This window comes from Pseudochaenichthys georgianus, chromosome 22 (genome assembly GCF_902827115.2).
Source record: "Pseudochaenichthys georgianus chromosome 22, fPseGeo1.2, whole genome shotgun sequence".
NCBI lineage: Eukaryota > Metazoa > Chordata > Actinopteri > Perciformes > Channichthyidae > Pseudochaenichthys > Pseudochaenichthys georgianus.
The window spans coordinates 20,055,069-20,072,829 of NC_047524.1; the positions used below are offsets into that span (position 1 = coordinate 20,055,069).

A 17,761-nucleotide genomic window follows, 5' to 3' on the forward strand; every position below is an offset into this window, starting at 1 on the left:
GCTGTTGGACCTTTTAGTTGAATCTATAGGAGCTGGACATTGCAGGCTAATAGGATAATGAGGGAAATGTTTAATCTATTTTATATCAGCAACCCGTATTGACGTGTGTCTGTGGGGGGGGGGGGGCTGATAGGCTCTTATCTTTCCTGTTTAATCTGCCCGTCTTGTTCCTCTCGCCCCCGGTCTGCACCTCTCTTGTGTCACATTGACGGACTGAGATTGTCCTTGAAGGTTTCTAAGAGTGCCGATTGGCTGCCTAAGATGGTGTTCCCCGAGGCTCACTGTCCCCTAACCCTGTCCCGCTGCAGATCACAGCTGCCTCTCTTTCCTTATTAGCCACTCTCCTCCTGCTCATTCTCACATAGACGGACAGATCGAGCACTATTTAAATTGCTCCTGTCATTCACAGCTATACATATATCTGTAAGGTCTCTTTTAAGGGAGTAAGCTATGACAAAAAGCTGCTTTACTGCAGTTGCTTTAGTCCTTATACATATTTCTAATTTGCATTCCTGTCAGGGGTCAAGGGGTTTTCAAGTGCAAAATGCTACCAGGCATTTGTATCTTCAATACGGACATTCAGTCATCCAATTTCATCTTCACTGCCTCTTTGCATAGACGATGGCTGATTGGAAAGATTTAAGAGTGCGTGTTGACTTGCTCATCTCTCTCCCCCTGCCTCTCTGCTTCCTCGGCAGAATGTGATTAAAATCAACTTGTGTCCGTCACAGGCAGGTCTATAAGTCGTGCAATAGATTCTCCATCACGAGCAACATGCTGGCTCTGCTGTAGAGCGCCTACAGAGCTTGCAACTGTGTTAGTCATTACCAAAAGTGTGGGAGATGGAAATGTTAAATGACAGAGATGGGAAGAAACAGTTGAAGGTAAAGGAATACATTGGCAGGATGGAGTGATAACTAAGTGGAGATATAAATATGTTTGTATCATATGGATAAACGGGAAACTGACTCGTACCACAGTGAGATGAAATAAATAGAGAAAAAATGTGGACAGATGTGATGTATGGAATTCAACAAGAGCGGGAAAAGGATGTCAAACGTGCAAAGCTTTCCCCACAAGAGTACAGAGCGCTGGAAGACAGATTCATGACAGAGATCGATCTGAAGGGAGAGCGAGGCGTACCTCCAGCAGATGGTTGTCTGGGCCAGTCGGCAGCCCGCTCTGAGTAATGGCTGCATCAGCCATCACCCGCCAACTAACTGAGCCTCACAGGACGAGAGCCCCTACAGCTGTTCGCCTTGTACACAATCGTTGGCCAAGAGCACACGCCAGATGAGCAGAGCCGAGTTTTAATATGTTAATGCTGCATTGAACATCCATTAAGGCTGGCAAACATGCAACATGCAACTCTGTCGGTAAAAACCCAGCAGATATATTACCTTTTGATTGGAAAACGTTAATAATTAGGGATGATATTACTAATGAAATAAGTTTTTCTTTTGTGCCCAGTGAATGAGTAAAAGCATTGGATTTGATGTCTGCATATACCAGAGGGGCCATCACAATAACAGTAGACATACTGTATACATGCTAATTCCACTTCTGGACTTGAGACTTAGTGTTTACTGTAATAAGGTGGAAGAAATGTGCATCTATTGGTATCATCAATCCACCAAAAGGATCTGCAAAATATTGGCTCATCTTAAATCGGGAGGAATCCAAAACTGTGCATTCTTAAAATAAATGATATCCTTTTGAATTCAATGTTTCACTGTTGCATGTGACCCACCTCAGTGCGCTGTAATGCAGTGGCAGGCTCAGTGATGGATATCTTCTCGGTGACCTGGAGTGGCCCAGTAAGAGCTGAAGTCTACTTCGAGGGGCGGCAGTGCTTCCTCGCCTCCCGCCACACAGGCACACAATTCATCCAGGCCTATTCCTATCTCTCAAACGGGGTCAAACACGGTATCAAGAGTATCGGGCAAAGTTATTTCAATGACTCGTGCCGGTGCGTTAAACGCCTGAAGGCTTGGTTTCAATTCATCACGGAGCCAAGGTAAAGAAAAGCTAAAAATACTCTCCTCCTCCACCTCCTCCTCGTCCTCTTTTCTTAAACAAAATGCCGAGGTTTGCAGAGTTGGCTTATGAACATCTCCAGAGATCTAGTGCTCCGCCTAACAAGAAACTGTGCCGGGTTTGCTCAGAGTCAGCGTTCAGAGTTTAGCTAATTCAGCTCCGTTTAGTTGGTGAGCATGCCAGGAGAATACGCATGTAGTTCGAGGGATAATGCTAAAACCCTGACTATTTCCCAAGGAAAGAAGGTCAGCTTCAAATAAGTCATTGCCAGCGGTGCTATGATGCAATAACAAATGAAGTCGTTGAAACAAAAGCTTGCCACAATGGGAGGCATCAAGCTCTAAAATATGAATGTGAAGGTTAAGTTAAGTTAAGCATCATTCATTGTTATTTTTTAGTGGGAGATTTGATGTGGTGTCATACCAGTACAGGTCGTATTATATCATAGAAATGATCAGCTATGATGATTATTTCATCAAAAACAAGTTAAAAGGCCCCTATTATGCTTTATGAACCTGAAGATGAGCATGTTAGGCTAAATTTACAATTGCATAAATGTTTCTGTCCATGTGGGAAAGTATTCCCCTGCCTTCTCTTGTTATCGTGTTTCTGTGCTCTCTCTTATCTACTGTAGTCCTCTGTAATACAAAACAATAAGCTCATGATGATCATCAAGAGAAATGCAGATTTTAAACTATTTAGCCTCCCTCACTTTCACTGAGTCCTCCCAGCCACGCATCCCACCCCGTGCTCAAAGCTAAAATATTAAAGGGCCTTCTTTTGAACTGTCAGACTGTATTGTTTTCCCACAAGCGATACTTTTGTCATCTCCATAGCTTTTACTGCCTTTCTCAGCAGTTAACCGCCCCAGCCAAGGTCGTTGCTATTATTCCCCAGCCTCACACGAGCCCTGGGACCAGAGGCGAACAACAAAGGAAGGTCATTCTTCCTCAGCGTTGATGGCCACATTATATCTCCAGTATGAACCTTCATGAGCATAACAGCTGTCCAGAACAAAGAGCCCAGACATTAGGTATGGTGACAAACTGGAGCCATTCGGGTGCTCACTGTGGCGATCGCTAATAGTGAGCGATGGAATGACGGTTGCTTAACATGCTCTGATATCCGTCTCGCTGTTTGTGTCTGCCAGTGTGATGCACGAACACTCCCGGTCAGCGCTTCATTGTCTTCCACACCTTTTTTTGTATGCAGTTGCAAAGGTTATTTGCTGGTCAAGAAGGTCAGTATTGTAAGCTATGAATTTGACATGGCAATGAAGTTCAAAGATTCTCCTGACGCATGATTAGCCTCCGATTGAGAAGCGCTCACCTCCTCTCACACACAGATCTGTCGTAGCGGCAACTCGGGGTGAAAGCCTTTGATGGAAAATGTAGGTTAAATACACAGAGGAGCAGATCTTATTAGCGTTTCTCCGCGAGAGGAGTGATTATTTGATCTGCACTCTTGTTGCATAACCAAGAGGAGTGGGAGAATGAGGGAGAGCCGTGAATAATCCATGTTTGTTTCAGAAAAGCACATTCTCACTCAGTGGGTGTAGATGAGGCTCGAATCAGCTGTAACGAGAGCTCAAACACTTGATGGGTAACTATTAAATAAGCTTCTGAAGTGTATAGGCTACAGCATGACGGAGATATTAAAGTGGGATAACATACTGTTCACAATTCAGATTTTAAAACAAGCTCCTAGAGACGTCTTTATTCAGTCAAAGCCGATATTATGAAACACATTTTCAGGACAGGATGTTTTCTATGAAATTCAAGATTGTCTTTCTAAGAGATAATTTACATTTTTGTATGCGTTTGCACGTCTTGTTTCTTCCTTTTCTGGATTAAAGCCTAAATGACGGGGCTGCAATCTACTGCAGATTATTTTCATGATCAAATTATCTGTCCCTTATTTACTAAATGAAGTGATTAATGGTTGCATCTTTACTAACCAATACATTATTTTAACGGCCAATAATTATATAATAATAACAATATTTAACAGCCAATATCCGTCTTTTATAGAAAAAATAACCTTAACAAAATATCTTTATAGGAATCGATTGAATTAAGTTACTAAGCGTTGTACTCAGCAGGACCATTTACAGTTAAAAAATAATCATTATAATAATTATTATTTTCTTAATTAATCATTTGGAAAATGTCAGAAAATAGTCATGCCAAATACAGTTTCCGAAAGCTTGTCATTAAAGTGCATGTTTTTTTTGCTCAAAACCTAAAGACATTCAATTTGTAATCACATAAGACAAATAAAAGCAGCTCATCCTCCAAATAAAGTACCTGGAATGATTGACAATAAATCGGTTATCAGAACATTTGTCAGATCATTTATCTGTTAATAAACTAACCGATTGATTGATCGACTGATGGTTTCAGCTCTGCTTGTCGGTGCTTTCTGGGGGATCAAAATATGAAATGTAGACACTTAATTCTTGAATTTCTGTCCAACAATTAGTTTTGAATCAGCCAGCAAATAATAATAATAAGATAAATATAGGTGTAGAGTACTGTTGGTATTAAATCCCAGCTGTCATCTGACAGGCCCTTTATTGATCTTTAATGATTACCAACAGCTGCTCTTCATGTTGTCCCTCTTGACTGTGTATCAGATACACCTGACAACAGAGCTAACCATTAACCTCATAGAAAGGAAGAATTCAAACCCATCTCCACATAGCAATGTTTATGGATGCATATTTTAGTAGTACTGATACTGCTGTACTCTGTGTATGAGCAGCATGTCAGCTCCACCCGGCACAGCCTGCACTATCCAACAATCTGTACATTTGGCAGAGGAGATGAATGCTATCTCCATCCTTGTCAACCCCACTCATGAAAGATTGCACACAGACCACCTGCAGTAGGCAAGTTGCTTTCACAAAATAGTTTTATTGGTAAAAAATAGAACTACTTGCACAAGCACATTGAGACAACTGTATCAGAACCTGTGAACTGTTAATCATCACAAATATGCTCTGGCAAAGTAAGAAGTGCTAAAGCATTCACAAAAATAAGCTGCAGTTATCAAAATGATAAATCAATGTTTTGGTACAGTATACGCAGGAGAGTATTAACTCTTTTGAACTTTTAGGACCTAGTCACCTTGCACTATGGCCGATTATAAGCTAATGGAATCACGTGCTGATCTATTGCTCCTATTCTCTTTCTGAATCCAGACAGAAATAGTTCCCTTTTTGTTTTCCAGCGTGCCACAAGTGTTATGTATTTGTACTAGGGGTGTAACGGTATCCGTATTTGTCCCGTCCCGTCACGGTTCGGACGTCACGGTTCGGCACATGCAGTCACACGACGAATACGCCTTTTTTTTACGAGTGGGGAAAAAGTCTGTCATTCAGGGCAGTATCCATTACACTATTTATAATCCAGGGGGCGGTATTGCGCCTAAAAGCTGTTTGCCAGCCGCCCTTAAACAACAAATGAAGAACAAGAAGAAACACAACAACAAAACGAACAAAATACAAGAAGAAGAAAAGTTAGTAGCTATGGCGATTTCAGATAACACACACAGGAGCTAGAACCATGGATGCCACCTGCTTCTTTTAAATCAGCTGTGTGGGAACATTTCGGGTTGGTGGTGGATCGGACGAGGACGGTGTGTCGGCGTTGTTAGACAGCGGTGCGGTATGCTAATGGTAACACACGCCAAACATGCAGCTAAATCATGTCAGAAAGCATCACCCAGATTTGCCAATCACTGGAGCCCGGCAAAAGACAACAGCAGTTCAACAGCTTATCCCCACTGTTTTTAAGAAGCCAATAGACATGAAAGCCGAGAGACCAAAATAATTAACGGAAGCTATTGGCATATATATTTCAACGGCTATGCGCTCTTGAAACAATTTCTTATTATTTATGATGTCATATTTTCAAGACATTCTTTTTAGTTTTACAGTTTATTGAACCTTTTTGTTAGCTGGGCATTTGAGTGTGTGGGGTACTGTTTGTGGTTTGTTTTTAACAGTGTAATACAGTTAATTATTCAAAATGTTAGAGTTCCTTATTTTTAAACTGAAACTTGCACTACTGTTCAAAAATAAATAACAACAAACCTGGCATTATGCATTTGGGACTTTTTTTGTTGCTTTTTCTTGTTGTACCGAACCCGTACCGAACCATGACCCCCAAACCGAGGTATGTACCGAACCGTGAATTCTGTGAACCGTCACACCCGTAATTTGTACTGGTCCAGGGATGGCGGAATGCTCAGCCGTTGGTAACACACTGCTGTTGAATAAAGTAACACAAGCAAAGGTGCATCGAGGAGTCTTCTTATAAAGAAGATATGGTATGAACATGAAATTGTATTTTATATTGAAACAATGTGAGAGAATCCTGATCCCTCAGTTTAAACAAACACATCGAAAGCCCAGATACTTGTGTACAGTTGTCACAGACTTACAGTAAAACCAGAAATCCTGAAACAAATACAAAATATATATGTAGAAAATACCACACATGTCTTTCCAATGAAACTCTTATCCCGGGGAAGTCTTGCTGTGCTTTGGGAAATGAGGAATACAGAGGATTTAAAATAACCCTCAAAACTCAAAAGCTGCACTGGACCGTACACAAGCATCTAGTCGACTTGAGACTTAAGTCTGGCAGAACAAATCACAAATCCATAAAACATTGGCTGATGTATAATTCATGTACAAACAACGCAATAAAAAAATAAACCCAAAGAACTCCAGATAGTATTAAACGTGTCATCATGAAACGATTTGGCACATTCTCAAAACACATGACGTGTGTCGGTATAAGTTGATGACATGGCACATTCTTCTTTGTTTATTGCATTGGTTATGGTGCCTGGGCAGTGAGCTTTTGTCAGGAGGCCCGTTCTGTCGGCTGTCGTCGACGCTGGGCAAGATAAGTCAGGGTGGGGTAGAAACCTGGCCCTAGAGTGGTGCCCACAGAGATGCCCGTGGCATGCCGGCAGCAGCCTGCAGGTGGCGAGCTGGGCTTTGCCATCTGCTCCCCCCAGGAAGCTGCATGTTTATGAGAGAGAAGGAGAGAATGTGCTGTTCTTTACATCACTGCCAAGGCCTGTCTCCAGCAGGAAAACCTCATATATCCCTCCCCCAGTAACAAGCAGAAGACTCATCACTGTCGGAAAGCGTAACAGTGCTCCTGACATATGAGTAGGTGGGAGATTTGGTGATGAGCGAGTGTGCATCGGGGTGGCCATGCTTTCAACATGCATCAGCGTTCTCTTGTCAGCGTTCACATTCATGTGACAGACAACAAATGTGAGAGTGGCAGGTAGAAAAGAGAAGAATGGTGGCTCAGTCAAGCGGTTTCAATTTAAGACACTGAGACCCTCTGCAGGTGCAGACATGTAGCATATGCGCACTGCTGACGCACTTTGAAAACAAGTCACATATGGAGAATGACTCGAACCTTTTTTTAAGTTGCCTGCCACACAGCTACCCAGCAGACCTTGTCTCAAGAAGCTTCCCCTTTTCCGCCTACTCCTCGCCAGCCTGCCAATGCACCATTAAACATCCGCTCATCCCTGTGAGATTGCTCGCATGGTATAGACACCATAGCAGCATTTTCCAAAACCTGTGACCGTGTAAAAGGGATGCTGCCTCATGTCCCTGACTAATAAAGGGGATTAGTGAAAGTAGTGTGAGCTAAGGCTCTGATTTAAAGCCTTTGGAGCCATGCCTCGAGCGAAAGATGCCCCCGTAAACAACTCCAAATCAATGACTGACATGCACGTACCCCCGGACAATACAGATATTTGAATGCTGAATTCTGTTTCCATGGCAGTGTGGGGGAGGAATGTGAAAAGCACATGCAGAAAGCCGGCATGTCTGATTGTTTACTGTGTACAAAAACACACACGAGTGAGAGTGTGGTGTGCATGTCTATGAGGGCGTGCAGGAATGGGTAATGATCTGTGGCTGCTACTTACAGGCAATATGTTTTTGTCTTGATGTAAATATTAAACAGCAGATAGTCCACTCTGCTTACAGGTTGTATCTCTTTCTATCAATTTCTCTCCGTCTCTCTCATATTGTCCGCCGCAGAGAGAAACAGGCAACTGTTAGTCTGCATTTTCTGTCTGTTCTCCAGCCCAGCAGTCCACATCTCCTCCTCGACAGTCCTCTTTGAACAGTTACAGCAGGGTAATGTTTCTACAGCTTTTCAGGCACAGGCATGTTGTGGCTATGTCTCAGTCTTCTACCAGGCAGGCATGCCGCTGTATTAATACACAGACAGGCTCCACACAGCATGCTTTGGAGGCAAAATATCAACATCATTCTAGTAGCTAACAAAAATATGACTATTTATTTCAATCGATTCCTCGTAGCATTCTAGTGGATAAGTTTACGAAAATCTACAATGGCTTGCTATGAAAAGATTTCTTAGGCATTAAAATGCCTATTTTGGAAATGAAGAGGGTAACAGACGATTGTAAATAGACCGTCTAAATAGCAGCTAAATGATTGCTTTTTTCCATCCTTGAGGGAACTCTTTCTGTGATTTAATGATGAAAGATGTCTGCATTTGGTTAGCGGCTTCCTTCGATGCTGCAGCACCTTCTCCCGGCTCTTACACATTCACACTGTTTGTTCCAAGGTGCTGCTTAGGGAATACCTCCACTGCTTGTGCTTGCAAAACAGAAAAAGAGAGAAGAACAAGATAGAGGAGAAGGGAAAATGAATTCAAAGTTGTTGCCATCCTCCACCTCCATATGGAGAGGAGCCTTGGTGTGTAGCAGAAGCCGTGATGGATCCCCCTCAGGCTCGTCTCCCTTTAGCCGTAGCGTACACAGCGCTGCTTTATTACACATAGTCCTGCAGGCTGTAGCCGGTCTTATTGTCTAATGGTGAGAGAGAGCAGTACTGGTGCTGGAGCTCCTGCTGGAGCAGCTGTTGCTGCTGCTGCTGGAACAGCAGTTTGTCAGGGGGAGGGAGCAGGACCATGTCCTGGGGGCCATGCCTTTTCCCCGAGCAGGACATACAGAAGATGGACCCACCGACAAAAAGGAATCCAGCTGAAACAAAGGCCACGTACACAGCACCCCCAGGCTCAAACTTATTGCTCTCTGGCACATTGGAGTCTAGGAAGTTGGTGATGACCTCGTTGGTAAACCAGGAAGCCGGCACCAGACACAGAAAACCTGCAGCGACAAAGCAGCCGCCACTGGCAATGGCAGCGTGCCGCTTGGAGCGCCGTCCACCTCCCCAACGTGTGCATTTTAGTCCCAGGGATGCAAGGCAGAGGCCCATGGCAGCCATCACGCAGCAGAGCACCATGGTGGTGCGGGCAGTCTGCAGGTACGCAGGTAGTGAAAGCACCGAGTACTTGAGTGTGCAGCTGAACATGCCGGTGCTGTACCATGTGCAGTCCATCCACAGACCCTGCATCTGGGAAATGGCTGTGATGATGTTGGAGCCCACATCTGCGCTGACCTTCCAGTTGGGCAGCAGAGTGGCAACCATAGCACCCATGATGCCCAACAGCGCAAGGACAAATCCAAATATCTGCATGCCCGTGGATGCCATGCTCCTTATCGAGTTGATGCTGCTGCCTTCTCCTCAGCCCCTGTCCTCTCCAGGTAGCATTCACCCAGCGCCAGCCAGGCTCGACGACCCCACTGCCCAGCCGCCTCTCTCCCCCTTCTGTAAGCGGTGTACCAGCTGTCAGTCAAATCTCCAGTTCCTCAGCCCTTCAACTGCGGTTCCCCTGGACTGGAGGAGAGTGAAATGAGAAATTGAATTGTGCTCTCCCTCCTTCTTCCCCCCCCCCCTCATTCACCTAACACGAGCGCAGACTTTTCTGGCTTGAAACAAAGGGCAGCATGAAGCACAAGTGGTAAGAGCTGGCTCTGACTGACTTTACAGTGGGTAAGCCAAACACTGGTGTTATTCTGCATGTATGCATTTTCTACGTGCTCTCCTTCTCCTTACCAGAGCCCCATGGAGATGTTATTGGAGTGGGAGAAATGAGTTTGGTATTTGCAATGCTCAATAGCAGTGTGGACTTAAAGCTGCAGTGCTCTCACTTACTCTATATTCCACCTCTTTAATTTAATTGCTGTTTTCCTCAACATTTTTGCATACCATTTTAACAGTTACAGAACGTTAGCTTAAAATTAAATAGCATTTTCTTCTGCCGCCAATATTAAACTTTATAAATGTAACACATTTTGGGTTAATACTATTTTGTCGGACTTCGTAGAAACGGAAATGTAGTCTTTTAAAATCTAAATAAATAGGCAAGCCTGCTTTAAAAAAAATAAGCTCGACGTACAGTCCTATTTGTTTGCTGTTGTTTATGATCCGAGCAGGGGGAAAGCGGTGTTGAAATAATTCCTTACCCCGGCTGGTGCAGAGCTGGCGCGTCACGTTGTTCGCAGTGGTCGTGCAAACACACACAGTCACTCAGGGAAACACAGTCGGCTGGTGAGGAGGATTCAGCCCGGTTCGCGGGTCCGTTCAACACATCCATTTTCTCAGCGACAGTGTTTGAGAGGACATCCCTGCTCCAGCGACCACACAGGCATGACCGGAGCCTGGGAGAAATAACCGTAGCGCTCTTTCGCTCTCCTTCTCTCTCCCTCTCTCTCTCTCTCTCTCTCTCTCTCTCCCCCCTCTCCGGTGTGTGTGCTGGAGAATAGCGGTCTCTGCCTCACAACAACTTCATAAACGGTTGTTCATCACCGACTGCTACTGTACTTCTGTCACTCCCTACTGTCATGACAACAGTCAACCGTTACTCATCGCGTTTCATACAGCCTGCTGAACCGTTTTTACTTTAAATTAGCTAGATAATTAGCTACTTGTTTCGTATTGTCTGAACGTATTTAAATTAATCTGTTTCAAATTTCAGCCAAAATCGGTCTTTATAGATACAATGTCTAAGCAAATTTGAACTCTTCAAAGCTCTTTCCCTTAAAGAAAATACTTCCCCTTATTATTCCAGGAATGATTACATTTCTTTCTTCTTCTTCTTTTTTTTTTTCTTTTTCTTTTTTTAGTTTATTGTATGACTATTAGGCTACTATTGAGAATATAACTTTTTTTATTTCCTGTCTCAGCAATTGATTTTTGTGAAATTAATACTTTAACTTAACTTAATAAAAATAAGGGAAACAATTGCAACGTTAATAAGCTAAACGTTTTGCAGAAGGGCTTTGTTGCTTCAGCAGGTGGTGGCTATATAGAGTGATTTGTTTTTGAGACCTTATTCAGAATTTTGGGAAACCTTCTTGCTGTGTAATTCCAACTAACCAACACATTAAGAATCTAGCTGCTCAGTCATCACAATGCAAAACAGGTGTTGTTAATAGATAAGAAATGACCACGTTGCAAAATCTATATAACATTGAAAAGATAACCCTACTACTCAATTAGGAAGGGTAGTCTAATTAGGAGAGAAGAATAATCTATTATCATTCCGACCAGAGGACTGGTCAGACTTTTGTTCTTTGAAGCTTGGTTTGTTTATGTATTATGGTCCAGAGTAGCATGTGTAACCGACCAAGCCAATACTGACCCTCCCCGGGGCATCATCTTCATCAGGCCTCAGTCAGCAGGAGCCTAAAACTCGCAGCTGCTACCCTGTCTTCCCTCTCCTCTCCGTAGAGGACATACAACCGGGAGGGAGTGGCCTGGGCGGCCTTGATTCATGAATGACAAAGAGGACAAAATGAGAGCGGGGGGGAAATCAGAAAGGACTAATAGACCTGATACCCTTGTAAACGCAGATGTGTGTTGTTATTATTTTTGCTGCATGGACAAGTCAGCAAAAACAGCCTGCTGTGAGAGATGGTTTTGCCTATCCCTTTACTAACACTATAACAACCAGGCATTGACAACAGCGATATGTAGCCATTACATGTAAATAGGCTGGTGGTAATTGATTTGTTTAGCTATTGATCTGTTTGTATAATAAGGCACAGGCCCATTGTGTCCATGTACACCTCCCCTAAGAGACCCTTACTGGAAATGAGATCTGGAGAGCATGCAGGGATGGTGCACACCACATTACCTCCAGTGTGATGTTGGTGTCGACCTTCAGCGCTACATTCTTCGTGCTCCTTGTGGGATACCACACCAGGAGGAAGATACATTTTCCAGTTTTACACTAACAGTATGCCGTGTGTGACCTGTCTCCTTGTAACTGATGAGATACTAAGTGCTGATGCTGGTGTTGTTCTGTGGGGAGTAAGATACATACATAAATAGATTATGGAGGGAGTGGATAAAAGGAGAGAAAAAGATGAAGGGAGAAAAGAGCAAATACAGTTGACACGCCCGGTGAGTGCAGATGTGTGAGGCTGTGATGTGTGAAGATATTGCGGGCTATTATAAGCGTGGTCCCCTTTATTGTATCACCTCACAGCAGAGCTCTCAAGCCTTTTTGCAGCGTAGCTCTGAGGCACAGCCAGACCAGCCATGCGCCCTTTTGCCCACACGAGGGGCTTTTATCGTTCAATTTGCATTTTCCTCTTTTATCTCCTCCCTTGCGTAATTGGTTTTCGTGCTCATCGTCTTGCCTAGGCGGTTTGTTCACAGCAGAAATGCAAGGTGTCGTGTGATAGCTGTGATGTTGCTGTCAATGCAATCTTGTTGTTGAGCAGGACCCGGGTCTAGCGTCACCATAGATAACATGTGTAAACCTGTTCAAGGTAAAACAATTGTGACATGATGCGAAATTACCAGCATTGCTCGATTGCTCACGCTTACTCCATTAAGAATGACTCCCAAGAGAACTATATGGAATGGCATTTGATGAAGTTCCATCATAACCAATTTTCCAATGTTGTCCCCATTTGCAGTTCCGCTGGGTTAGTACATTTCAAATTTTTGGGCAAAGTTCAAGATTTTCTATGACGAAAGCGTCTCTTTAAGGAGCTAATCTTGTCAAAGGCTAGGGCTACAGTTTTGAATGTCCTGTCTGCATAATTGCATGGGAAGTACTGTAAGCTGGGCTGCCTGCACAGGAAGCCACAGCCCTTCCTTCCAGAACCCCTCAAGCAAGATCAGCCTGGTACATTCAGCAGCATTGAGTGCTCCCTTTTCCTCTCCGAGAGGCCGTCTCCTTCCACTGATGTAATGGAGGTTGTCTTTTCAAGGTATTGTCATGATTAATGCAGCTCTTCCTCCTTTGCAGGAACGCAGGGAGCTTTTTCTCTCTTGTATTCCCTTGTTGTGTATAGACTTCTTCCATCCCCCTGCCTTTTCTCAGAACCTGCTATTATGTAAGCGCAAGTGCTGGTGGTTCAGGTACATGTAGCACAGTGGCTGGTGCTCCAGGGGCCCTGCCATCTAGTGTTGGTTATGCTTAGAGGGACATGACAAATTACCGCTCACACGTCATTGGGCGAGAAGTCACCAAGAAAAAGACGTTGGAGGTGAAAATGGGGAAAGGGGAGCTGGAGAACCACAGGGCATAGCTGGAGTAATAGAGTTTCCTGCTGCGCTTTAGGAAGGTCAAATTTGTGATGTATGGGGACTCATAAGTATTTTAATATAAATGTGAGACTATTGTACTCAAGTGGGTCAGAAAGGTTGCAGACAAAGGCGACGTGTGACTTTTAGATAGAGATCTCTCATATTCTGCCCTTTTCAAATGCTCCACAGGGAGAACAAGCAGTATAAGATATTTTGTAAAAAAAGGTGTTGGTTTATCAGATTGATTAGTAAACAATACTTAAGGAGAGAAGCAGGTTCAGTCTATGTAAATGTTTAAAGTAAGTGTTTACATTTGTCTAATTGAACGTTTTAATCAGCTTGAGTATAGATTCTTACATCAAAGGCTAAATTAGTGGTAATCATTTAATAATTTCCCCCTGCTTAATAACATAGTTTGCAAATGGTTACCGTCTGAACATTCCCAGTGTGTCCGTGTAGAGAAAGAGGGAGGGTTGAAATATTAAGGTTGTCAGAAAGGGTCAAAGAGTCAGTCTGCTGCCCCAGTTCAGGATCGCCCTGTAGATGCAAAGTATTTGAGAGGTTTTGGGTGGGGGTGAAGGCATGTTCATAGCACCTGGATGGAGGGCGGAGGTGACGGCACATGATTTAGGATGGAGCTTGGTTGCATGTTGAGGTTATCAGGGGGAAGGATTAATGGCAGGGAGCGGGATATATTCCTGTGGCGCTACCTAGTGAAGCCGTGTAGCAAGGCCATACATAAATCATAGCAGCAAAGTGACTTGGACAAGATGATGGCTGAAATGCTGCCGCCTGTATAGTCCCAATATCGACTTTTCCCCTTGCTCCTCTCTTAAATCATGAAGTGGGGAATGTAAATAGCCCAATTATTCCAGCAAGGAGTGAAATTAAAGACGTTCCTCTTTTATTGCTGCTTCTCAACAGATGGTGTTCTGATCTCGCATCACGCCAAAGCACTGATAGCTATCCAGATATTAAATCCCGACCTGAATCCTTACATGTGACAGGTGGAGGGATTTATTGCCATAATACACGCCTCTCTAAACCAAGTGATGGCTCTCACTGCCCTTGACATCACCTGCCACTTTAAGTATTTAAAATGCATCATATGATCTATTGGAGTTAGTGTATTAATAATGGACTTATAGGGAAGCAGCCAATGCCAATTCTGACACTAAACATAAATAATTCAATGTAACACTATGTTTAATGTGAAATCAACATTAAATTAAACACGAGTTTAACTCAACAGCTGTAGAGTACGTGCACTTACATTTTCAACATTCTTCTTTTCTTCAATGTGGACCACCTTATGCTGGACCGTGGAGTCTGAAGCCTTCTCTGCACTAATATTGGACAGATCCTTCAGGCTGTTGAGTCTCTGGCTGTCCCATTAAACTCCACTGCGGCAGGACGCTCAGAAGCAGCACGGGGATCTATAGATCTGATAAGAGATAGTGCTGCGGTTTACAAGTGCGCCAGAGCGCTACCTCCGTTGTTCGCAGAAATGGAGGAATCTAAACAGCTCATTAGAAATCCTTTGTGCGTCCTCGGACCACTTTAGTTTTCCTCCCCTAATTATCCACGCCAGCCCCTGGCCCAGGAAAAGCAAAAGGCAGCTGTGTGAGTGAGTCACACAATCCAGAAATACAATCTTCAAGGATGCATGCGGAGCTCCTCAGGGCATATTGTATCAACCTAGGGGGCTGCTGAGCTAAATAAGATGTCCCTTTTTTCTACTTCTGTGTATGTGTTTGTATGATTTAAGAGGGGAAAACAAGTCTGCACGTATGCGTTTTGTGAATGCTTGACTTGCATTTTAAATATTTAGTCGACATGATTCGTAGGTTTCCCAATCATGCGCCTGCTTGCCTGCCTTTCCTTAACAACTTGTGTCTCTTTTCATGTCAATATCTATAACTGTACAGTATGCGACATCATGAATAAGACAATTAACATGTACGATGTTAATACTTTGTCCCTTTGGACTATAAAACCTATGATGTGCTACCACTTCACTGTTTTTTTATTATGCTCATGGGATTTCATGTTTACCAATCCAGTTTGATTCCCATTGTGGAAGTGCAACTTCCTTTACCAAAGTAGACGGCAGTAATGATATCGATTTTTGGAAAATTTTCTTGCTAAATAAGCAGTTTTTTTCCCACTAAATCTTGTTTAGGGCCTAAAGCCAAAAAGCACTTGAAATGTATTATTATTAACACTAACACTGCCTATGGTTTTCCCCTGGAGCCCCATTGTCAGTCTGCTCAGCCAGTCCCTCTCAGTGCTCTCTCACTAGGGAAGCAATGCTATAACCATGTATGGGAAGGCAGACAGACTCTGCTCTGCTGCCCCATCTCTCTGATTGTGCAGTAGGCCATTAAGCCATAACTTGCACCACTGAATGCCATCATAATGTGAGACTCCCTTGAAAGACTTTTCTGCACAGACATCCAGGAATACTCTCTTAATGGAGTATGGTTCTTTTGATCCCATCACAGCATTCAGGAGATAGAGAATGGATGATCCTTTATAGGGAAGCGAACAGTATAGGGAGAGGAGAGGCAAAGACGTATATGAGCTTGAAAGTTAAGTGCTTGCATTAGGCGAGCAAGAGTTCTCCGCTTAATCTGCCACGGTTATTTCCACAGTGTGTCATGTCAGCTTAGGGCTGACACAGGAAGGATCGGAGGTCGGCAGCTCGTGAAGAACTGGAGTTGAGGTGACTACCACCACCGGTCCTCTACTGTCGTTTAGTGACTCCCAACCATTAGGTAAATAACTAGTTGCCAGGTTATATGGAAAGACTATAGAGTGGTAGTTTGTAGTTTTTCCATGACTTTCTTAAGGCTTATACATATTTTCCATCATTGATATGCACCAATATATTCCATTTATACTACAATTGCTTCATATTTACCACTATACATTCCACGTTATGTTATTTGAGAGGAGTTTAGCTTCATTCAGTATTTAGTAGGCCCCATCCACACAGAGACGAAAACGAACCGAATTCGATATTAAAAAAGTTTTCCGTCCACACGGAATCGGCTCAAGAAACGTGTCCGTCCACACGAGACCGCTCGACCCTCTGGAGACGCTGTAGTACATATGTCGGGCCTGTAAGTGGCGCTGTATTTCCGCCACAAAATACACCAAAAGCAGCGAATAAGACCGATGACGATTATTATTATTATTATTATTATTATTATTGTTGCTGATGGTTGTGGTAGAGGAGCTGTACATTTTGCACAAAATCTGGTACCACTTTACAATAAGACTACCCTTATAAAGGATTCATAAACGGTTTATAATTAGGTTATTAATTAGGTTGTAAACACTTTATTAATCATTAAGAACCATTTATAAACCAGTTCTAACATATTTTTCAAACATCAACACAGGCTCACTATTTGGCAAGATGACTAAGCCTTATATTGGCATTAGCTTACTTCGTATTCTTCATCAGCCAGCATCCTTGGTATCTGTTGTTCACCGAGTTGATTCTCCCCCCATCCATCTTGATGTTTCTTGGCATCTCTTTATGACCATTTATTTGCGAGTTACTAACATTTATAACTGCCAAAAGGGAGCCTTGTAAAGTGTTAAACAAATCACCATTTATTAATGAGTTGCTACCATTTATAATTTGTTTAAGTTATATCAAGCCTTAAAGTTATGCAGAAATTAGGGCGTGGTCACATTGAGTGACAGGTCTGTCCAGTGACTGCTACTGTTAGCTTTCTGCTCTGCTAGCAGCTCCGTGATGCTACAGGGGCTCTGCCTGCGCAGCTCATCCGGGGAACATAACTTGAACTCGGCCGTGTTTGTTAAGCTGGTGCCTTGTGGACTATTCTTCATGCTTACTGTATATCGGACTATTGTGACTCGCTCTGCGGTTAAAACAGACGGTGCGGCAAGCTGGTGCCTTGTGGACTATTCTTCATGCTTACTGTATATCGGACTATTGTGACTCGCTCTGCAGTTAAAACAGACGGTGCGGCAAGTGAAATTCAAGTACTTTATTTATATGTTGCTTATGTTTTGAGTCAGCTAACGTTAATGAATGTTAAGGCTTGGGTTAGCATGTAAGCAAGTGGTAGCTACATCTATGCTAACGATGCTAATCGTAGCATCCAAGTTAAAACGTAATAGTGCTATGCATTTAGTGGGATAATACTGTAGAATAAACGGCTTCTGTTTGAGGTTGGTAAAATAAGGTCATCCTTGTAAGTTAAAGAGGTATTTTATTAGGTAGGTAAC

General features: G+C 43.2%; 2 protein-coding genes across 4 annotated transcripts in view; one reads left to right on the top strand and one right to left on the bottom strand.

Annotated features, from left to right (window-relative positions):
• Nucleotides 1–17,761, top strand: part of tfb1m (transcription factor B1, mitochondrial) — a 39,683-nt gene that overhangs the window by 16,527 nt on the left and 5,395 nt on the right. The window lies entirely within an intron of this gene.
• LOC117467710 (claudin-20) lies at nucleotides 4,933–10,899 on the bottom strand. Its single transcript, XM_034111537.2, has 2 exons — nucleotides 10,417–10,899; nucleotides 4,933–9,787 (listed from the first exon to the last, which is right to left on the bottom strand). The coding sequence occupies exon 2, from the start codon at nucleotides 9,599–9,601 to the stop codon at nucleotides 8,879–8,881; it is 723 nt and encodes a 240-aa protein (XP_033967428.1). The 5' UTR covers nucleotides 9,602–9,787; nucleotides 10,417–10,899; the 3' UTR covers nucleotides 4,933–8,878.

Coding starts and splice junctions, on each gene's coding strand:
- LOC117467710 (XM_034111537.2), bottom strand. CDS start 9,601: ATGGCATCCACGGGCATGCAGATATTTGGATTTGTCCTTGCGCTGTTG.